General features: G+C 37.2%; 1 protein-coding gene and 1 long non-coding RNA gene across 3 annotated transcripts in view; one reads left to right on the top strand and one right to left on the bottom strand.

Moving 5' to 3' along the window:
- LOC118967439 (uncharacterized) overlaps positions 1-18,443 on the bottom strand; it is a 65,131-nt gene extending 46,688 nt beyond the window's left edge. The window contains exon 1 of the long non-coding RNA XR_005054462.2: positions 18,309-18,443. This is a non-coding gene — a long non-coding RNA (uncharacterized lncRNA). The remainder of the gene's footprint in view (positions 1-18,308) is intronic.
- Positions 18,444-18,554: 111 nt separating this feature from the next.
- Positions 18,555-24,604, top strand: part of PITPNB (phosphatidylinositol transfer protein beta) — a 61,138-nt gene continuing 55,088 nt past the window's right edge. For both annotated transcript variants that reach the window (XM_036993339.2, XM_036993341.2), the window contains exons 1-2: positions 18,555-18,692; positions 22,975-23,005. In XM_036993339.2, coding sequence (XP_036849234.1) covers positions 18,673-18,692; positions 22,975-23,005 — 51 coding nt within the window. In that variant the 5' untranslated portion in view covers positions 18,555-18,672. The remainder of the gene's footprint in view (positions 18,693-22,974; positions 23,006-24,604) is intronic.

The following is a 24,604-nucleotide window of genomic DNA, read 5'->3' as shown; positions in this document are numbered from 1 at the left end:
ATGAGTATGAAACTTAAAACTTGTTGAAACGACTAGCCCTGTAAGTTTGCAGTACACTCATGACATACAGTTTGGAGACATAACTTGACTTAATCTAATTCTAATAAAGGGTGCACAGTCCGGTTACTACTGACAAATCTAAAACCAGAGCTGGGGTAAAGTCAACACTAATACTGCTGCCTGTCATGTAATTCATGTCTTAAAGCAGCGACCCAGGAGGGTCCACAGGAGACTATTCTACTTAGATGAGTGTCTATAAAACTCATGCACTTAAAAAGCCCAGAGGTTATGCTTCTAATCTAATGGCCAAGTAACTGATTGGAGCAACAATTCCACATAAAGCAACTATAAACTCTGAACCCAAAGAAAGAAAGAAAAAAAAAACTACCTAACAGCACTGGAGAGGGATCAAAGGCAAGACAATTCTGTAGTGGAGGATTGAGCACTAGTGAGTTTTTCATTTTCTGCTGCGAGCAGGCCCCAATCCATGCTGGGCCAAGAGGATAAAACTCAGATAAAATAATCTATGGTCTTCCTTCTTGTCTCAGGGGGAAGATTATTTCAGGGTAAATATGGCAGCTGGTGGGCAAGAAAAATGCTACAAAGGAGAGAGTGAGAGAAGATTATTTCCAAACTGTGTTTACAAACACTGCCCACATCTCTGGCTAAGCCCTGGAGCGCGCATGCCCAGGACAGACTTCAAGTAGCCCAGATAAGGCTGAAAGAATCAAACAAAAATTCAACTGCTGCCCACTATGGAGGAGATAAGAGTTTCCAGTTCCCGTTCACCCGACCTGATGGCATGATTTAAATTAAAAAAGAAATTAATATTCTGAGGAGAAACAAGACAGAACCCAAGGTTTTTACAATATATCATTCACAATGTCAAGGATAAAATCCAAATGTACTCCATGTAAAGAAACCCAGGAAGATGTGAACCATAGTCAGAGACACTCAACAGACACTGATCCCAAGAGCACCTCAGATGTTGAAATTTATACAAGGAACTTAAAGCAGCTATTATAAGAACATTAAGGAGAATTTGCTTGTGAGGAATGAAAAGATTAAAAACCCAGCAGAGAAATATAAACTGTATAAAAGGATTAAATGGACATTTTAGATTTGAAATTACAATATTTGAAATAAAAAATTAACTGGACAGGTTACTAGCATTTTGAAGATACAAGCAGCATATGTAAACTTAATGAAACAGTAATAGAAATTAAACAATCTTTACAGAGAAAAAATATTTTAAAAAATTAAAAGAGCCTTGGGGATTTGAACAATATGAAAAAGTGTAATATACATGTAAACTCAATTCCTAGAAGAATACCAATGAAAAAAATACCTGAAAGAATGAATGGCCAAAAGTTGACTAGAGTAAAAGACATAAACTTCTTAGAAGCTCAGCAAATCCCCCCAAAATAAAGAAAAATATACCACAGCACAGCCATAATCAAAATGACAAAAACCAAAACTAAACAAAAATCTTGAAAGCAGAGAAAAACACCTTAGACGCAAGAAAATAATGAATGATTCAAAATATCTACTGACTTCTTATCAGGAACGATGAAGAGGGGGAGGAGGGAGAGTCAAGGGACAGAGTAGGGGGATCCTGAGCTCACCTCACCTCCTCTCACAAACACACCACGGCTACAACTGCAGCTCTCTCAGAGATGACCTGAAGACAAGCAGAACTCTAACACAGGTAAAGACACAAAGAAAAAGCCACATTAAGATGGGCAGGAGGAGCAGACGTGTGGTGTGGTCAGGACCCACACCCCAGCACTGCAACCCACAAGCAAGAGGGTATCGCAGGAGCAAGGGGTTCACCCCACGTTGGGCAGTCCCACTCTGAGGACCTCCACCAGGAAGATGAGCCCCCACAATGTCCAGCTGTGGAAATCAGGCGGGTTAACTCCTGAAGAGTTGGAGGGCTACAGAAAATCAAGACTCCACTCTTTAAGGGCCCACACATGCTCTGAGACCCAGCACAGAGGCAACATTTCGAAAAGTGGCTGAGCTATATGTGAAGGAGATTAGGATACGTGAAGAGGGACAGGGATCTGTAAGAACCTTCTGCAGGATAAGTAATGGCAGGCACCGTTTTTCTTATTATCCTTCTCCCTAGCTGACCCAGTGTTGGCAGGTGCCATTTCTAACACACTCTATCTAACTAGCTAACATTACTCCTCCAGCCCAGGGGTTCCCCTGTAAACCTGCCCTGCCCAACCTGCCCACCCAGCAGGTGCACCTACAAAGTCACTTCTACCCTGATGAACCTGGTGGGTAGCTTGACCAGTAACAGCACCCCCTCAAAATGGTTCTCACCTCACTGCACCCTGTGGGTGGCCTCAGCCTGGACCAGCACCCCCTCGCCCCAAGTGGCTCCCACCCCAGATTGTCACACAGAAACAAACACTGTGTCAGGCAAAATGAGGAGACAAAGACTGAGTCCTAAACCAAAGAACAAGACAAAACCTCAGAAAAGGAACTAAACAAAAGGTGATAAGCAATCTAATTGATAAAGGGCTCTTAGTAATGGTCATAAAGATACTCAATGAACTCAGAAGAATGGATGAACGGTGAGAATTTCAACAAAGGGTAAATTAAAAAAAATTTTTTTAAATGAGGATAGTTTAAGGGGCCTCTTGGAACAACAACTAATTAACGTGCATTACAGGGTGACAGAAGAAGAGAAAGTGGTATAAAACTTATTTGAAGAACTAATAGCTGAAAATTAACCTAACTTGGGAAGTTAACAGATATCCACGTCCAGGAAGTACAGAGAGCCCTAAAAAGATGAACCCAAAGAGCTCCAGACCAAGACACATAATAATTAGAATGTCAAAAGCTAAAGAGAATCTTAAAATTAGCAAAAGAAAAGCAACCAGATATGTATAAGGAAATATCTGTAAGATTTTCATCTGATTTTTCAGAAGAAACTCTGCAGACCAGAAGGGAGCAGCATGATAAATTCAAAGTGCTTAAAGGATAAAACTCACACCCAAGAATACTCTACGTAGCAGGGTTATCATTCGGAATTGAAGGAGATACAAGATTCCACCCCCCACAAAAAAACACACGAGGGTAAAAGCAGTTCATCACCACTAAACTGGCCTTACAAGAAATGGTAAAGGGACTTCCTTAAGTGGAAAAACAAGAGCATAAATGGAAGTAAGGAAATTATGAAGAAAAAAAATCTCACTGGCAAAAGCAAACATCTAGTAAAGGTAGTGGATCAACTAACTACTTTATAAAAGCATTAAGAAGGTTAAAAGACACAAGTAGTAAAGTCAACTATATCTACAACAACCAGTTAAATGATACACAAAGATGTCAAAAACAAAACATGGGTAGGGTAGTAAAAATATAGCATTTTAAGAATGTGTTAGAACTTAAGAGATCATCAACCTCAAATAGACTGCACCTTTAAGAAAAAGAATAAAAAAGCAGTGAAGGTCAGAAAAGACAATTAAACATTATCTTTAAAGTTATAAAAGAATAAAAATAATCTAGAATTCTATATCCAGTAAAAGTACCTTGAAGAGTTAAGGTGAAATAATGACAACTTTAGATAAAAGAAAACTAAGAAAATTCCAATGTCAGCAGATCTACATTATAAGCAATTCTAAAGAAAGATTATTAGGTAGAAAGCTGAAGATACAGTATAGAAACAAATCTTTATAGAAAATTGAAGAGGAACATAAATGGTAAACATGGCAATAAGCATAAAAGACTATTGACTATTATTTACCATAATTTCATGAAAATATCTATGAATGTATAAGCAAAAGTTATAACACTGTATAAATATATGACATTTCCAGATATACTATGTATGACTATACCATAAAGAAAAGAAGAATTCAGTAAGTGAACTTATGAGACTGAAAGTTTCTCATATTTTATGTGCTGCGGTACATAAATTACAACTCTAGGTAGATGATAAAATAAGTTTAAATATTTTAATTTCTAGAGTAATCACTTTAAAAATAAAAAGGAATAGTTAAAAAGCAGAAACAGAAAAGAGACAAACATCAAACATATCAGTAACTACATTAACTATTAGCAGACTACACATTCCAAAAGGTAGAGGATTTCAAAATGGGTTTAAAAAACCAAGACTTAGATAGATGGTGTCTGTGAAAGATACACTTTAGAGACACAGACAGAATGTAAATAAAAAGACACACCATTAAAAAATGCAAAAGTATGAATGAGATGAGTGGGGTGGCTATACTAGTATCAGAGAATGTAGACTTCAAGATAAAAACTATTACTTGAAATAAAGAGAAATCTATCTCAATAAAAACAGGTCCAATTCATCAGTAAGATGTAATAATCATGTTATCTACATATTAGTTGGAGACTAAAATTTTTAAAATAATGTTAGCATCCAAAAACATAAAACTGTTAGGGATAAATTTAATAGAAGACATTTTCAGACCCTTACAGTGAAAACATAAAACACTGTTGTGAAACATTAAAGATGATCTAAAAAACTGGAGATATACTGTGTTCATGGATTGGAAAGTTCAATATGGTTTAGATGTCAATTCTGTTGAAACTGATTAATTCAATTCAATCCCACTCAAAAAACCAGCAAGTTTGTTTTCACAGAAATTGGCAAGCTCTTTCTAAAATATAGAAATTGATGACTAAAATAATTTTGATAAAGAACAAAGATGAAGGACTGATTTCAAGACTTACTATAAACTTGTAATAATCAAAATGGTGTATTATTGGAGCATGGGTAAGCATATAAAATGAGACTGTAACAATAGAATATGCATATACCAAAAAAAAGAAAAAGAAAAGAAAATGAACCTCAGTCCTTACCTCACACCACAGACAAAAATTTAGTTGGAATGAACTTAAGATCTAAATAAAACAGCTAAAACTACAACACTTCTGAGAAAGAAACAGGAGAAAAACCTTTGCAACTTTGGGGTAGGCAAAGATTCCTTTGATAGGACAAAGAAAGAATGAGCTGTAAGATTTAAAATTAGACATATTGGACTTCACCAAAATTAAAAAATTTGTTCTTTGAAGAAACAGCATTAAATAAATATGTAAATTGCACATGTAACAAAAAACTCATATCTGGAATATATTTTTTTAGATCTTATATCTCAATTCAAGACAAAACATAACAATTAAGAAATAGGTAAAAAAAAACTTATTAAGGACTTGAATGTAAACCTGAAACCATAAAAGTCCTAAGGGAAATATAGGTGGTAGTTCTTTGACATAGGAAATCCATTACAAGAAGAAAACTGGAAATTCCCAAGTATGTGGAGATTGAACAATATGCTACTGAATAATCAATGGGTCATAGAATAAAAACATACCCTCAGACAAATGAAAATGGAAATACAACATACCAAAATTTATGGGATGCAACAAAAGCAGTTCTAAGAGGGAAGTTCATCCTAGTAAATGCCTACTTTGACACAAGAAAAATCTCAACCTTAGTGTAGTTTTTCAAGGAGCTAGAAGAACAAAGCTCAACATTAGTAGAACAAAGGAAATAACAAAGATCAGAGCAGAAACAAATAAAATAGAGACTAAAAAGCAATGGAAAAGTTCAATGAAACTAAGAGCTATTTTTTTAAAAAGATAAGCAATAATTGACCTTTAGCAAGACTCACAAAGAAAAAAAAGAGGACTCAAGTTAAATCAGAAGTGAAAGAGACATTACATCCAATACCTCAGAAATACATAGGATCCTAACAGACCACTATGAATAATTATATGCCAACAAACTGGACAACCTAGAAGAAATGGATGAATTCCTGGAAACATATACTTTACCAAGACTGAATCATGAATAGAAAATAAGAACAGGCTGATTAGTAGTAAGGAGACTGAATCACTAACCAAAAACATCCCCACAAACAAAAGCATAAGGCTTCACTGGTGAATTTTACCAAACATTCAAAGAAGAGTTCATACTAATTCTCAAACTCTTTCAAAAATCATAGGAGAAACACTTCCAAACTCAATTTTATCAGGCCAGCATTATGCTGATACTAAAATCAGAGAAGGATTCCACAAAGAAAGAAAATTACAGGCCAATATTCATGATAAATACAGATATAAAAATCCTCAAAAAAATATTTGCAAACTGAATTTGACAGTACATTAAAAATATCATATACTATGATCAAGTGAGATTTGTTCTAGATGCAAGGATGGTTCAACATCTACAAATCAATTAATGTGATATACCAAATTAACAAAATGAAAGATAAAAAAATATAAGATCATTTCAATAGATGAAAAAAAATTGACAAAATTAAACATCCACTTATAAAACTCAACAAAGTGGGTATAGAGCGAATATACCTTACATAATAAAGGCCATATAGGACAAGCCCACACCTATCATAATACTCCATGGTACAAGAAAAAGATGTTTACTCTCGCTACTTTTATTCAACATAGTATTAGAAGTGCTATTCAGAACAATTATTCAAGAAAAATAATTAAAGGTGTACAAATTGGAATGGAATAAATAAAACTGTCACTATTTGCAAATAGCATTATATATAGAAAACTGTAAAGATTCTACCAAAATACTGTTAGAATAAATAAATTCAGCAGAGTTGTAGGATACAATATCAATGTATACAAAAATCCATTGCATTTCTATACACTAATAACAAATTACTGGAAAGAAAAATTAGGAAAACAACCCCAGTTACAATTGTTTTAAAAAAGTCTAATACACCTAGGAATTAATTTAATGAAGGATATGAAAGACCTATAAACTGAAAATTGTAAATACACTGATAGAAATTGAAGATGCAAATAAATGGAAAGACAATCCATGCTCATGGATTGGAAGAATACTGTTAAAATGTCCATGTTACCCAAAGCAATCTATAGGTTCATACAATCCCTAGCAAAATTCCAGTGGTTTTCACAGCAGCAGAACAAACAATCCTAAAATTTACATGGAACCACTGAGGAGGCAAAGGAATCTTGAGAAAGAAAAAGCTGGAGGCATAATTCTCCCTGAGTTCAAACCATATTACAAGGCTCCACTAATTAAAAAATGGTATGGTATTGGCATAAAAACAGACACATAGATTAATGGAAGAGAATGCAGAGCCCAGAAATAATCCTATGCATATATGGTTAATTTACAACAAAGGAACCAAGAATATACAATGGGGAAGGATAGTGTCTTCAATAAATGGTACTGGGAAAACCAGACAGCAACATGTAAAAGAATGAAACTGGACCTCTATTGTATACTCTACACAAAAATTAACTCAAAGATTTTAACATAAGACCTGAAATCATAAAACTCCTAATGTAAACACAGGTAGAAAGCTCCTTTACATGAGTATTGGCAATTATTATTATAATTTTTTATTTGACAGCTAAAGTAAAAATCAACAAGTAGGACTACATCAAACTAAAGTGCTTCTACACAGCATGAGAAATCATCAACAAAATGAAAAGGCAACCTAACAAATGGGAGAAAATACTTGCAAATCATGTATTCATTAAAGTGTTACTACTCAAAGTATGTTTAAAATTCATACAACTCAGTAGCAAAAAAAAAAGCAATCTGATTTAAAAATGGGTTGAGCACCTGAAGAGACATTTTTCCAAAGAAGACATACAGATGACTAACAGGCACATGAAAAGACGCTCAACATCACCAATCATCAGGAAAATACAAATCAAAACTACAATGATATATCCCCTCACACCTGTTAGAAATGGCTATTAATGAAAAGACAAGAAGTAACAAGTGTTGGTGAGGATGTGGAGAAAAAGGAACCTTTGTGCACTGTTGCTGGGAATGTAAATTGGTACAGTCACTATAGAAAACACTATGGGAGTTCCTTAAAATATTTAAAATAGAAATACCGTACAATCTAGCAATTTCACTTCGGGGCATAAGAAAAACAAAACCAATAACTTGAAAAGACATATGCATCCCATGTTCACTGCAGCATTGTAAGTGAATACCAGAAGCAACTTCAGTGTCCACTGATGGATGAATTAAGAAGATGAGGTATATATACACAACAGAATATTATTCAGCCATAAAAGGAAGGAAATCTTGCCATTTGTGACAACAGGGATGGACTCTGAGGAAGTGGAGAAAGACAAATACCATATTAACTCACTTACATATGTAATCTTAAACACAAACAAAATAAATTGAGCTCATATAGGAAACAGGCTGATTATGTCAAAGACTGATAAAAAGGGAACTGAAGTAGATAAAGGGGGTCAAAAGGCACAAACTTCCAGTTATAAAGTAAATAAATCACAAGGATGTAATATACAGCATGCTGACTACAGTTAATAATACTGCACTGCATATTTGAAAGTTACTAAGAGAACAGATCCCAGAAGTTCTCATAACAAGAAAATAAATTTTATAACTACAGTGTTGGATGTTAAACTTTTTGGGTTTATCATTTTGCAATATTTTCAAATATCAAATCATTATATTGTATACCGGTAACTCCTAAAATGTTACATGTCAATTATATCTCAATAGAAAATGGATAAAAGATCTGAACAGACATTTCACAAATGAAGATGTGTGAATGGCCAACAAGTATATCAGTCATCAGATCAACTCAAATTAAAGCCACAAGGAGACAACCATTATCCATCCACCAGAATGGCTAAAATTAAAAAAGGTTGAGAACACCAAAGTTGATGAGTTTATGGACCAACCAGAACTTTCATGTATTTCTGGTGGGAGCATAAAATGACATAATCACTTGAAAATCTATTTGGCAATTTCCTACTACGAGCAGTTCCAAATCTAGGTATATATACAATAGAAATTACTACAAATGTCAGTGATTGTGTCACTATTTGTAGTAGTCAAAAACTGGAAACAACTCAAATGACTATTAACAGTACATGGCTAAACATTATCTTTTCCCATAATGGAATATTCTACAGCAGTGAGAATGAACAAACACATGTGGATGAATCTCCCACAGTGCTGAGCAAAAGCAGCCCAACACAAAAGAATGCTTACGTTATTATTCTGTTTATGCAGAAGTTCAGAGTAAGGAAAAATTAATTTGTCATGACATAAAAGAGTGATTACCTTTAGATGATAAATACTGGGAGGGGCTACATGGAGTGCTGGTAATGTATTTATCTGTGTGCTTATGTGATTGGTTTTATTACTGAAAATTCACCAAGCAAAATATGTATGATTTTTTGCACTTTTCTGCATGCATATTTTAATAAAAACTTCTTTAAAAGATTATACAGGGAGGACGTATCACTTACAAAGTTGATCAGGAGTTAGATAACTAACTTCTTTCCTTCAACAATGAGAGCTACAACAGGGCAAAGGTATCTTATACATGCTAAGACAAAACAAATCTCAGTCTAGAATTCTACATCAAAGTATTTTTTAAGAATGAACACAGAATACAGACATTTTCAGATTAAAAAACTCATGACTTACTACCAACAGATTCTCATTAAGATAAATTTTAGAAGACAAATTTCAGGAAAAAATAAAATGACCCTACATGGAAGGGGGAGATGTGAAAGTAAATGATGAGCTGATAAAGTGATAAGTACATGGGAAAATCCAAATAAATCTTGATTGTAAAAAATAGGTACAAAAATGTTTGATTTGTTAAAGAAAAATACGATGGGACCAATTTAGTACAAATTAATTAGTATAAATTTATAAGGTGCCTTATCTCCAAAGAAGCTGTTTATATTTATATAATTTGTATGCTTGGAAATTCTATAATTTTTACATAATATCTATTTATAACAAAATATGTAAAGTTATGTATTTAGTTAATATGCAAATTTTATTTACATAACAATATTAAGTGTTCATGTCATATTTATGACATATTTATGCACATCTACATATTTAAATGTACAAACTTTTTGTTAGCTCTAGCTATGAAAAAGGCCTTAAAACAACGATAAACCCATTAGCCATGACATATCTAGAACATGACTGTCCTGTGGAAATTATATTTGCCATGAAAAGGTTTTCTGAGATGCCCATTTTGAAAACTCATTAAAAAAAGGGCAGGAGGGTGACAAAAATTGAAGGTTAATTCTACCTTTCCTATATGAACTGTACAACTAGATGGTCAATTTCTCTTCATAGAAGTATTGAAAACAATATATCAAGAAATAATTGAATAAGAATATCACCATTTTGCAATTCTCAATAAGTTAATGGAACTAAGCATTTACCAGTAATGGGTGCTATCAGTTCAGAAAGAAACAAATAATACATGTCTCCTAATGGAAGAACACACTACCACTTATGAATTAAGTTTGCCAAAAATATTAAAACTGAATCTGGTTAAGCCTGTAGATCTAACAGCAGCAAAATCCATACTGTGGAAAGTTCTAAAGATTGACCGACCCAACTTCTTAAAGAAACTGCATGGGAGGAAAAGGATAGGATTACATGTAGATTAAAAGAAGCAAATTTTAAACTACAGAGTTGGGGGATGCATACTAGGGTGACTGAAACTACAGAGAAAGGCAAAGAAGTGATTCCTACAAAAGCCAAGAATAGAAGAGGGAGTTGTGACTGGAATAAGGTACTTGGGAACTTATGAAGAGACAGGCAAATTTCTGTTTCTTGACCTGGTAAAGACAACAAGTTTCTCCCTATAGTAATTAATTTGTTTCATGTATTTTGGGGGGGTATTTGTACTGTATTTTACAATAACAAGGGTTTTAAAAAATATTTTAAAGCATGTTGGAATAGTTGGGGGAGGAATGGGTACTCTCATACATAGCTGGTGGGAGCATAAATTGGTACAGTCTTTATGGAAGATAATTAGGCAAAAATCTGTAAAAACTAAATGTGCATAACTTTGACTTGATAATTCTACTTTCAGGAATTTATCTCATAGTTACACTTATGTAGGTGAAATGTAAAAGGATATTTAATTCAGGACTCTTGTAATAGCAAACTACTGGATAAAACCTAGGGGGCCATCAATAAGACACAAATAAATTACAATGGAATTGTCTTGTATCTATTTTTAAAAAAAAGCAACCAAAGTGATCTACAGATTCAATATAGTCCTTCAAAATCCCAATGGCTTTTTTTGCAGAAATAGATAAACCCATCCTAAAATTCATATGAAATCTCAAGGGATTCCTGAATAGCCAAAATTATCTTTAAAAAAAAAAAAGCTAGAGAACTTACATTTCTTGATCTCAAAACTTACTACAAAGCTACAGTAACCAAAACAGTGTGGTATGGGCATAAAGACAGACACAGATCAATGCAATAGAATAAAGAGCCTAGAAATAAACCCTTGTATATATGGTCAAGTAATTTTTGGTAAGCGTGCCATGACCATTCAATGGGGAAAGGATAGTCTTCTTTATTTAGCAAATGGTGCTGGAAAAACTGGATGTCCATATGCAAAAGAAAGAAGTTGGACCCTACTCAACATTGTATACAGTAAGTAACTCAAAATGGATCAAAGACCCTGTGTTAAGAGTTAAAATTATAAAACTCTTAGAAGAAAACATACCACAAAAGCTTCATGAACTTAAGAGTTAGCAATTTCTTAGATATGACACCAAAAGTACAGGCAATAAAAAGGAACACATCAACTGGACTTCATGAAAATTAAAAAATGTCATACATCAAAAGACAGTAGCGACAGAGTAAAAATGCAACCCAAAGAATGGGAGAAAATATTTGCATACTGATAAGGGATTAATATCCAGAATATACAGAGAAATCCAAAAACTCAACAGTAACAAAAATTAAAAAAAAAACAAAAACAAAGAAACTGATTTGAAAATGGGCAAAGGACCTGAATGGACATTTCTTCAAAGAAGATATAACAAATGGCCAAGAAGCACATGGAAAGATGTTTAACATCATTGATTATTAGGAAAATATAAATCAAAATTACAATGAGATAGCATCTCACACCCATTAGGGTAGCTGCTGTCAAAAAGCTGAAAATAATAGAGTTGGCAAGGATGTGGAGAGACTGGAACCCTTGTGCACTACTGACTGGAAAGTAAAATGATACAGTAATTATGGAAAACAGTATGGCAGTTCCTCAAAAGTTTAGAATTGACATATGATTCAGCAATTTCACTTGAGTATATACCCAAAAGACCAAAAGAACTGATAACAGGGTCTCAAAGAGATGTTTGACACCACTGTTCACAGTAGCATGTTCACAAAAGCCAAAAGGTGAAAGCAACCCAAGTACCCATTGACAGATGAATGGATAAACAAAATGCAGTCTGGCCACACAATGGAATATTATTCAGCCTTAAAAAGGAAGGACATTCTGACACATGCTACAATATGAACCTTGAGAATATTACACTAAGTGAAATAAGCGAGTCACAAAGACAAATACTGAAGGATTCCACTTACATGATACATATGGTAGGCAAATCACAGAGACTGAAAATATAATGGTGGTTGCCAGGGGCTGGGGTAGAGGGGAGAATGGTAAGTTATTGTTTAATAGACCTAGAGTTTCAGTTTTACAAGATGAAAATAGCTGTGGACATGGATGCATGACATTATCAATGTATTTGATAACAGTGAACTTATACTTAAAAGTGTTAAGATGGCACTATTTACAATAGCCAAGAAATGGAAGCAACCTAAGTGTCCATCAGTAGATGAATGGATAAAGAAGATGTGGTACATATACACAATTGAGTATTACTCAGCCGTAAAAAGAAAATAAATCCTACCATTTGCAACAACATGGATGGAGCTAGAGGGTATTATGCTCAGTGAAATAAGCCAGGTGGAGAAAGACAAGTACCAAATGATTTCACTTATATGTGGAGCATAAGAACAAAGCAAAAACTGAAGGAACAAAACAGCAGCAGACTCACAGAACCCAAGAATGGACTAACAGTTGCCAAAGGGAAAGGGACTGGGGAGGTGGGTAAGAAGGGAGGGAGAAGGGGAATAAGGGGCATTATGATTAGCATACATAATGTAGCAGGGGGGGCACAGGGAAGGCAGTACAGCACAGAGAAGACAAGTAGTGATTCTATAGCATCTTAATACATTGATGGACAGTGACTGTAATGGGGTATGTGGTGGGGACTTGATAATGACGGGAATCTGGTAACCACAATGTTGCTTATGTAATTGTATATCAATGATACCAAAATAAATAAATAAATAAATAAATGTAATAATTCCAATTATTAGTAATTAAACAATTCTCATGTAAAAAATGTGGTAAGATGGTAAATTTTATGTGTAATTTACCACAATAAAGTAAAATGAGGAAAAACTTAGTTTGAAATGGATCACAGACCTAAATGTAAAAGGTACAGCTTTTAAACTTGTAGAAAAAACATAGTGAAATAAAATCTTTGTGATTTTGGGGTAGACACTGATTTCTTAGCATGAATTACAAAAAGCATGAATCATAAAAGAAAAAGCTTGGTAACTTCAACTTCCTCAGGATTAAAAATTTCTGCTGTTTGAAATATACCGTGAAGAAAATGAAAAGGCAAGTGACTGGGAGAAAATATTTGCAATACATACATCTAAGAAGGGACTTATATCTGTAATATATAAAGAACTGTTGATTCAATAATAAAAAGACAAACCAATTTGAAAATGGGCAATAGATTGGAATAGACACTTCATAAAAGATGTACAAATGACCAATAAGCATATTAAAATGTACTCAACATTATTAGTCTTCAAGGGAAAGCAAATTAAACTGCAGTGAGATGCCATGACATACCTTTGGAATGGCTAAAATGTGCTCATGGCGATGTGGAATAACTGGACTCTCATACACTGCTGGTGGAAATGTAAAATGGCACAAACACTTTGCAAATCTACTTGACTGCTTTTCCTAGAGTTAAATATATACTTCCCTTACAATTCAAGAGAAATTTTTCCAAGAGAAATGAAAACATTTATCTAAAGAAAGACTTCTGCAGAAATAATCATAGCAGCTTTATTTATAATGGCCAAACACTGAAAACTCAGAAGTCCATCAACAAATAAATGGATAAAATCTGATATGTCTAAAGAAATATCACTCAGCAATGAAAAGGAATGAAACACAAAGAACAATGATGAATCTTGAAAACGTTATGCTGAAATTAGAGACAAAAAAAAAATTCATACCAAATGATTCAATGGTATCAAACTCTTGAAAAGGCAAGTCTAACTTATAGTCACAGAAAACGGTTCCATGCATGTCTAGGGTTGGGAGTGTGAGGGGAATGACAGGGAAAAGGTACAAGGAAACCTTTCAGTACTATGGAAATGTCATGTATCTGGATTGTGGTAAGGATAACCCAAAGTATTTATTTGACAAAAATCTTCAAACTGTATACTTAAAATGGATGCATTTTATTGTATTTGTAAGCTATAGCTCAGTAAAGCTGAATAAACATCTGCACATTAGAAGACATAAGATCGCTCCTTTATAAAGTAGGGATAATAAGAGTACCTACTTTGTATGTGCTGTGATGAATAAAAGGGTAAGGATTAGGTCATGTGAAACACCAAGGGCATGGCATACAAAATAAAACACAAAAAATGTTGGTGGGGCAAAATTTTCTTAAATAACTGCACAACAGAATCACTATGAATCACTATGAATCAGTGGTTCTCAACTAGGGGTAGTTTTGCCCCCAGGGGTCACTGGGCAATGTCTGGAGACATTTTTGATAGTCATGACTGGAGGGCTGCTACTGGCATCTAGTGGAAAGAAGCCAAGGACACTACTCAATGTCACACACTACTACATGCACAGGACAGTCTCCACAACAGAATTATCTGACCCAAAGTGTCAGTACTGCAGAGGTTGAGAAACCCTGCTGTGAACAAAGTGACACAATCCACAGATGGAAAAATATAAAGTGTACATAATGAATATGGAATTTAAATCCAAAATGGTCATATACTATCTGCCACACATCCAAAAAAAAAAAAAGCCAATAGGAAAAAGAGCAAAGGAGTAAGAACATAGCCAGTAACATGAAAAGATCCTCATTCTGCAGGGAAAGGCAAAATAAATATGTGAGGTAGCATTTTTAAACCAATAAAGTAGCGAAAGTGACAAATTCTGACAATACCAAATGTTGGTGATACAGAATAGAAATCTGTATTATGCACTTAACAAGTAAAAGGCTAATTAAAGCCATATATGGATCACACAAATGCACATGTGCCCATATGAGAATGTGTATATCCACATATGTAAATTACTCGTGCATTAGGATAAGTAGTGATTAATGACTAGTTAATTCTAGGGATGAAGGGAGTAGGATGGGGAAAAACTTAATTATACCTTAATTAAAATTACTGTTCTGCTTTCTGAAAGCCATAAGCTCTTAAATGATCCTCATTCACTGAACACCTATTACATATCAGGTAATGTGTAAGATAGGTGCTTTTATTCCTCACAAAAAAATCTATGTTGTAGATATCAGTAGCTCCTTTTTACAGATAAATTATGTCTCTGAGAGATTAAATAATTTACTCAAAGTACATAGCCAGCAAGTAGCAGAGCCAGAATTCAGGCCAAAGACTTCCTACTGCAAAGTATAACCAAGCCTGTATGTCTCACAGTGGTATGATATTATGACCTTTACTCTAATGTTTGACAAAATTAAAGTATTCTTGGGAATACTTCCAGTTTTCAAAGAAACAGTTTCAATATCTGCAGACAGAAGATACAGCAGGATGGCAAAATAGAGAGTAAGCAAGGTAAATGACAGCTACAGACTTCTTCCCCAGGAAAATGTACATGGACATGAAATTATGTCTATAATTCCAGTGGTTCACAAATACCCTGGAGGTAGCCAGTAGAAGGCCTTTGGATCCCAGGTTAAGAATGTCTCCTCTAAGGAAAATAAGGCCAAATTAAATGATATTTGAAGGAGTGTTCAAATTTCTTTGATCAGAGATATACTTTAGCAACTAATGCACAAGTGTTCCAAATACTGTTCATGTTCAGAATTTTTTGCCTTTCCTCAGGAAAATCTACCATCATTCTTACTATAATGAGCTCTTTGCTCCAGAACTATATACAAGAGAAATAATGAAACTGGTGGTTAGATGAGGCTTATAGAGTTAGTTAAACTCAACTGGACACCATGTGTAAGTTACCCTTGTTGAGGGTTCAAAGTTAAAACAAGGAACCAATGATGTTAGGCTTAAAAAAGAGGTTGGATCTTTTATACATCCAGAGACAACTACCAGTAAGCTATAGCCCATCTTATGTATTTGCAAAAATGCGCAAGAGTCAACATCTTTAGTTTTAAAACAAGAATATCCACACAACTCATTAGTTTATTTTTTTCATGTGCAATTGTCTTTTACTTTGTATGTCCTTTCTGATTTTGGGGTGATGGTTCATGTCTTTCCTACTCTTCAATAGTGCCTCATTCTTCTACTTTTATCTTGTCAGCAGATGTAAAGTACAATTAGTTACATAGATTTCATGTTTTCTATCAACCTGCCTAATTTTGAATTAGTGTGTTTTCTTTCCCTCAATAAATACATCTCAACTGGTTACTTTCTTAAACTGTCCTTACAATCTTCAATTCATTGTTTTAAGGTGAATCTTTAGATGGGAAAAGGAGACAATGTTCATACTGTGTACTAGTTCATTTATGCTCCATCCAGCACACTGTCTCATCATTTATTTACAAACATTTGAGTACTAACTGTAAGCAGCAACTGTGCAATGCAGACAATGGAATTGGTGAACACTTGTGGCAAGACGTCAAAAGTTACAGAAATGTTCTGCGACACCCTAATTTTTTTCAATAAAACATGCCAACCACAAATTTATCCACAATGTTTTAAAAGCCATCTGTATTTTCAGGCTGCATAATACTTAGGGAGAAATTAAGACATAAATTGACCACCTGGAAGTTTGGCAATTAAAAATTACCTCCTTGATGGTAATGAACACCTGCTAGCTGTAATACATATACAGGAGTACAAATCTGTAGTTGCTCTACTCTTACCTCTAAGTATCTTCTAGATTTTGACTCTAACTTCCTTCTTTCCTTAACTGAGAGCAACTATTTGGTACAAAGACTGTTCTGCATGCCTCAACTATGTATTAATTTTTTATAGGAAAAAGTGTAGTGGAAAGACCATACTTTGAAGCGTTTAAAACCTGGATTTGAAACCTGGTTCTGAAAACAAGCTAATTAGGTGGTTTTTGCACGAGTCTCTAGCTTTTTGGAAAGTATTTCACTTGCATTATTTTTTGCGAGGCAACTCTAAGTCCATTGGGTGAATTTCAATATCAGATACACCATATAGGTTTATACAGAAGTATTTTGATGTTGTTTTCTTTTAATAAGCTTTTAACAGATTGCCATGGTTCCTAGAGTACGATTCAAACTCTTTGCTATGGCCTAGTAATCTATTTAGTCTCAGCTCATTCTATCCTCGCCCCCTTGAGATGTAGCAACACCTGCCCTCTACCTGCTTGTCAAATACTAAGCTTATTCCAGCCTCAGGGGGCTTTTTTCCTGGAGTGCCTTTTCCCCACCGGCACAGGCTGGGCTATTTACAACGTTAGGCCCAAACAGGGGCCTCCTGAGAGTCCTTCCCTTGACGACTCTGCCTCCCCCATCACCCTATTTTATTCATAGACGAGCATTTACCACCCTTCCGCCAAGTTCTCTCTTGTTTGCAAGCGAGGGCAAGGACTGTGTCTACTGTTTTCAGACGCATCCTTTAGCGTCTAGACTCGTGCCTGGCATAGAGTAAACCAGTGCCCCCCAGCCCACTATTCGGCCTAAGGTCCACCTTTTGGCTTTCGGGCCGGTGCCCGGCTGGATGAGAGGGTCGGGTGGGCCGGTGGGCCGCTCCCTGTGACCGCCCTCACTCTCCCCAGGTCAGGTCCTTCTCCCGGGTCTTAAGGGAGAGCTCGTCGTTCCCCCCGGGGGTCTCGGTCGGGCGTGCTGGACGTTCCTCCTGGGGGGGCCGCAGCAACTGCCAGATTATGGGTTCTCGGGCAGGGGCGGATTTGGGCTTTGGGGAACTCGTGTGGCCGCAACTGTCGGCCCGAACGAGGTGGGCTTGGTTAGGCGGCCGCTGGAATGCGTGAGCCAGGTGAGCATATTCCTGCGGAATCTGACGCGCCAGGAAGGACACCGAGCCTCGCGGCGTCCGCCTCCACAACCCATTCGGGCTTACTGTGGACTTCGGAAGGCGGTGTCCGTCAAGGAGGCGGGCCTCCTCCCAAAAGCGGTGAGAGAAAGTTTAGTACTGGCCACAGAATACAACTTCCAAGGAACCGACTGAGGAAACTCACCAGAAAGCACAGGATACACAGGCGCCCCAAGTGCACCTGACTAGAGCGAGGAGCCTTTGGGAGGAGACTGGAGAGCCGGGGCCGAGTTTGCGCAGTTGCGAGAGAATCGGCACGACCGCCCACCGGCCGCGCAGCCGCAGTGCAGGCCGCGTGCGCTTAGGGTGGGGCACAGTACTTGGGCGGTACTAGCCCTTCTCGCGCGCTGACGCGACCGGTCGCGGCGGAAGGGTGTGGATGCGCAGGCGCCCTGGTGGCGCGAGAGGGCAGGGAGGCGGGGCCGCGCAGGCGCCCTGAGCGGCGGTAGCGGCGGCGGCGGAGCTGGTGGTGGTGCTAACGGCGGCAGCTGTGAGGGGGTTCCGGGAAGATGGTGCTGATTAAAGAATTGTAAGTGGGTCGGTGGGCACGAGCGAGGCTCCGGGACGGCGGTGGTGGGAAAGTCACTGATCAAGAGGTGGCGGCATATCCCTAGGAGGAGCGAGGCTCGGGCTGGCCGCTCGTGCGTGCGCCCCCTGCCCCGGCACTCGCCCCCGGCCCGCTCGAGGCCCGGCTACTGCGCGCCCCCAGGTTCTCCCCCGCCCCCGGCGTTGCCACGGTAACACTGCCCTCTCCCCGGGGACTGAGGCAGCCGGGTTCGGTCGGCTCGCGTGGCTCGGAAAGACGAGGCTGGGAGTTTCCGCCGCGACCCGCCTTCTCCCCAACCCCCTATCCCCGGTCTGAGACTGGGCCCACCCCCGCCACCCCGGGCCGGCCGGTGGGATGGAGCCGTAGCCCGGGGCTGGGAAAGACGCGATAGGTCTAACTGTGATTTGCCGTCTGGGTGGAGCCTGCCTGCAGCCCGCGGGAAACGGGCTTATTAGCAGGTGAAGGCAGCCTTGGTGTCGGCATTCAGGAGCGGACGTAGGCACCGCGAAGTTCACGGTGGAGCCGTGAGTCCGGAAAAACTGAGCGCCACCCACCGTGCAGCCCAGTGGGCCCAACCGGAGAGCCTTCTCTCTGCTCCAAGTCTCACAGACTTAGAGATGGGGTGACACTCTGGGCTCCACCTCCTTCACCGGGTTGAGTCAACATAGAAGGGTTTCGGGGTGATTTTGTTGAGAAGTTGTGGTATTACCACCGCCAGGACAGTGAGTATCGCGGGAAATCTGGTTGGCAGTGAATGTTCAGCTGTCACAGCTGGTTCTTACCATTATTCCCTGGGCAACTAGGGAGTCTGAGTGTAGCCCGTACTTTGGTTTGTAAATGTTCTTTTCATTTAAACAAAAATGTTGGCCTAATTTAGCTGTCTCTGGATACTTCATTTTTTAGTGTTACCAAACTTTCTTTAAAAAGTCACTTCTGTCGCTTCTTTGCTTAAAACATCCAAAGACCCCCTGTCTTGCTGAAAATAAAAGCCAAAACCTATTTTATTTTCTACTCTGATCTTGTCCGTTTACTACCCTTCCCTTGTCCATTACAAACTCACAGGCTTCTTTGCTGTTCCTCCACTATGCCAGAAAAAAATCTCTCTGTTCAGGGCTTTTCTTCTTGCTGTTCCCTCTGCCTGGAATGCTCTTGCCTCACCTTGCTAGCTCCCTTCCTTCAGCTCGTTGCTTAAATACCACCTTTTTAGGGACTCCCTCAAAGAAAACCTAATTGTGACCCCACCATTTGTTATTTGCTTTCCCTGCTTTATTGTTCTTAATAGCAGTTATACCGTCAGTGTGAATTTGTTTTGCTCACTCCCATATCCCCAACTCTTAGAATAAGTCCCTGGCACGTAGTTAAGTGAGTGCTCAATCAATATTTGTTAAATAAATGAATGAAAAATTATAAGTATAGTCAGTGATAGGGATCCTGAGAAAAGACACATTTTCAGTTAAAGCTTGTTTATAGTGTTGAACTTTGGACTTCCATAAAGCTTTTCTTACAAGTCATTTATGCAGTGTATCATGCAAGTGTTATTTATTACTCTAACAGCTCTGTAATGTAGGTCGATGGCAGATAATAAGATAAATGGAGGAAACAAGACAGAAAGAAGTAGACTTGGCCTAAGTGAGAACTGATTTTAAATCACAGATACAGTCATTTTTCTTTTAGTAGACTTACTTCCTCCTTCCTAAAATGTGAATTAAGTGTTTAGTAGATCCCTTTGACAGTTAAATGAAGCGTATGAAGCAGACTCATAGAAAGCAGTCACTTGGGAGTTTGCACACTGCTTTTTGTGAACCTTTCCTTTCATTATAAAAATTTTAATGCACCAAGGTAACAAATGTTGAAATGTGCCCAAAGTGTTTTTCCCTAAGCAGTGACAAATGACATTTCTTGATGTTCACTTCTCATGTATGTCTCCCCGAGACTTTTTTCCCCCTAGACTTTTTGAAGGCAGAAATCTAGTCTAGCCAAGTGTAAGTATAAGTACTCGGTGTTGAATGAAAAAAATGATTCTTTCTACACCCAAGTAAACTTTCTAAAACTGTTTATGGTCAGGAGCGATGAATAAGTCATTCCTATGTGAAGATGTTTGTGAGCTGTAAAATACTCTGGCAAATATTTGTTGTCTTAAAAAATGCCATCTATTTTTGACGCGGTTAAAAGGTTAGAAATGACTTTTCAGGGTGGGGCACTCCCTTAAGCAGTAAATGAAGTTGCCGTTAGCATGGAGTCCTGGTTTTAAAGAACTATTGCTAGTTCCATTTGGAAAATTAGTTTCATGAGGATTTTCAGAGAAGGTTGAAAATTTTCGAGTTGTAAAAGTTGAATACTGCTTTTAGAATAGTAATAAAAAAAAACTTGGCGCTTTTTTTCTCTCACTTTTTTAAGTGGATTTTAAGTTACTTGACTCATCATTCATTCAGAATGTCTTAATCAGTCACTTTCATTTTGTGAAATAAGTTTCCCTGAAAGTGTAATATAAAAACACGGATCTTCTCACTTGTGAGCAGTGGCTAAAACTACTCAGCAGTGATACTTTGGCTTTAGAAACTTCAGGGAAGACCTTCCTCTCTGTTCTTCTGTTTCCTCTATAGCCCATCATCTTGGTTCCAGCCATTGTAAACCCTTGCCCAGCCTCCCAAAAGATTGTTTTTCTCCATACTTCTGCTTCTCAGTGTTTGCAGCCCACAAAATGACTTCTTCAGTTTAGCTGTAGTTATGTCACTTACTCCTTTTGGAACAACCTTCCAGAATTCTTTGTTGCTTAATGAACTTAATACATTTCTACTGTTGTATTCCAGGCCCTGAAGCTATGCTCCCAACCTATATCTCTGTCTATATCTCACTTTATCATCCAGAATATGTCCCCAATCTATATCTTAGTCTTCCCCATATACTCCCACTGCCCCAGTTTATTTTCTGTTACTGAGACAGAGAGCAAGTCAGTGCGTACCCTGAAGAGACAACTACAATGATTAGGCATGGAAGGACTTAGAATAACAATTTTATTCTTGCTGAGAATAGGAATTAGTACCATTGTGAGCTTGAGAATGTTTATTGTCTTTAGAGGACCATTATCAGGAAGACAGAGTAATGAGTGACCCCCAGTAGTCGAGCAGGAGGGGATAGTAGAAGCCTTGATTTGTACATGTTGGAGATTAAGGTGATGGGAGCATTCAGGCGGATGTTTGAGGAGAATAAGGAGAGAGGAGCAGGTGGAAAATGCAGCTAGAGAAGTTGGAGTGAGGGAGACTGCTGGAGATTTTCCATAAAATGAACATTGCAGTGACCATGTGAGATTTCCTTTTTTTCTGTATGATTTCCTTATAATAGAGTTAAGATTTAAATAGTGTTACTGTGGTAGCTTAATGTCAGGAGGAAGAGTTCTGAGAAGGACCAGGGCAAAAAAAAGTTGCTATCTTGGACTCTAGCCATTATTATGAGATAACTGATATTCAGGGATGTTCTTGCTTTTCAGAGCTTATGGTGGAAATAAGTAAAGGTACTTCTCTGTAAAAATCTGGAGATAAAGTGCAATATTCTGATATAAAATAATTCACTGTAGTACCCTTTTTTTGGAATTCAACTTCAGGAGCATTGTGCCACTATACAGGTCCTTTTGTATGTCCAATAACAAACCCTTGGATAAGACCACATATTAACCTTACATTGACTCTACCTTTATAAGGTTCAAGGTGTTTTCCATGGTAAACTTTTGCCTTATAAATGGAGTCTAAAAGACCTTTTAATTGTTTTCCTCTTAATAAAATTGAGGAATAATTGGATATTGGGAACAGTTTTTGGAAGCATTCACTCATGAGGTTAAAGACATCTATTCTGTGATAAGTATTATATAAGCAAAATGCATAGTATAGATGGAGAATGAAACCATACTAAAAATTTCGTGAAGGCATCCTGACCAGACAGTCTACAAATAATACATTTGGTACCCTGCAGTTTTCAGTGATGAGTTTTCTCTTGTTCCTGTATTCCTCACAAGAATCTCTACAACTGCCTTTTTGGGGTTCTGGTACAATGAGGATACTAAACGCAAGTGATCACTGTGGGCCAGGAAAGGTAGTTTTATTTTCCCAGTTTAAAAGCATTATTTCCCCAGTTTAAAAGTTTAAAAACTTTTCTATGTACTGTGCTATCATTGTACTTAAAGTAAAAGCTCTTTGGAGTGTAAAGATCTGAGCTTTAAAGCTAACTATTTCATATATAATGTATATTCTTTTTTCTTTTGTCTTTTTAGTCGTGTGGTTTTGCCATGTTCTGTTCAGGAGGTAAGTTGTGCTTGCTTCATTATTATTTTGTTGATAGGGTTTGTTTTGATACGTTAAGGTCATGGTTTTGTTGTATTCATTTACCTTTACATTCCAGTTTATGTGATAAAATGAATTATGGTGTGTTACAGATAATTGTAAATGAATTTCTTTCACACTGTCTTGTTTTGGAACGGTCTAAACAATGTAGTTTAACTTCCTGTCCAGTGCAGGAATTCTCTAAAGAGAAAGGAGGTTCCAGCCTCAACTTAAGCACTTTAAGGTTAAGTAGCTTGCTGCTTAGAGAGGCAGTCTACTTTATACTGGGTGATATTTTAAATGTTTGTCTTTACTTTAAACCAAAATTGGCTTCCCTGTAATGCTTGACTGTTGTTTACAGTTCCTTTCACTTGAGCAATGGGATATAAGCCTGTTCTGTCTTGCATATGGTAACTTCAGGTTTTCTTTTGGCAGTTCTCTCTCCTCCCCCAAGTGCTTTGTTCCATCTCTACGTGAGGTCAGAAGGTTAAACATTTCCAGAACGTTCATTTGACCTAATATAACGTGACCACTAGACTTCCTCCCCAGCTGGTCTCACTACTGCATGTGTTGTAGTTGTTGCTCTGACTGAAAACAGTATTCCAGATACAGTCTCACCAGCACACACTTGTGAGAGGTTATTGTCTGCCTTGAGCTGCATATGATACACAAATACATCACCTATTCAGAACTTGCATGTCCTGCATTATAGCTGTCTGTAGTATAGCCAGGAATGAGGATAAAAGTGAGAAGGCTTCTCAGAAATCAAGATATATGTAGCAAAACTCATAAAACCCTCTGGGTCCTTCTGTAACTTGCACACAACACACAGTTTGCACTTGATCAGTTACCGGCTTTTCCTAGAGCTGACAGTAGATGAGAAGCAGTGAATTGGAAGTGGGACAAAACAAACTGATAACCTAAGAAGTGACAGCTGACAGAAGACAGAAAGAAAAAAATAAAAGTAACATGCAGGAACTAAAATCAAGTAGCTTAGCTGTCTGGCACTGTTTAATGTAGACTAGAACACAATTGTATATATCTCTGTAGTGCTGAGGTTTCACTGTATTAAAACACTCGAGAAAAGCCAGGTTACCCTGATTCTTTACTTGTACAGTTGACTGTTTGAACTTGCATTTGGAAATTGACAGTTGTTTCTGTTAAATTTTTTTCTTTCGGTTTCAGCTAGTTGGACCAACTTGCTGAAATCTTTCTGAGTCTTGGTATTGTCGTCCTAAATAATCTCAGCTTTTTGTTATCCTTAGACTTAGTAAATATGCCTCCTGTCTCTTAAGTTTTTCTTAAAAATGAGAATGAAAGCCTAGCAACTTGCTACAAAATATCAGTCCATTAATAATTTTTTGGATACTGTTGTTTCTGTGTAAATTTTTGCTGCTGTGTTCCCAGCCAAGATCAGATTTACCTTTTGACTTGGAGACATTTTAATCCTATTGTTAAAATATGACAGTATGGAAAGGATCATTTTGAAGTAGCCTTACTCGACTAAACCTTGTGTTGTAACATGAAAACCAAAAGAAGAAATACAGCTCTCTAGCAATTTAAAATCCCTATACAAACTTG

The sequence above is a fragment of the Manis javanica genome, chromosome 15, assembly GCF_040802235.1.
Source record: "Manis javanica isolate MJ-LG chromosome 15, MJ_LKY, whole genome shotgun sequence".
NCBI classification, from domain to species: domain Eukaryota; kingdom Metazoa; phylum Chordata; class Mammalia; order Pholidota; family Manidae; genus Manis; species Manis javanica.
The sequence above is the reverse complement of the archived record's forward strand: the minus strand, read 5'-3'. Positions and strand labels throughout refer to the sequence as shown.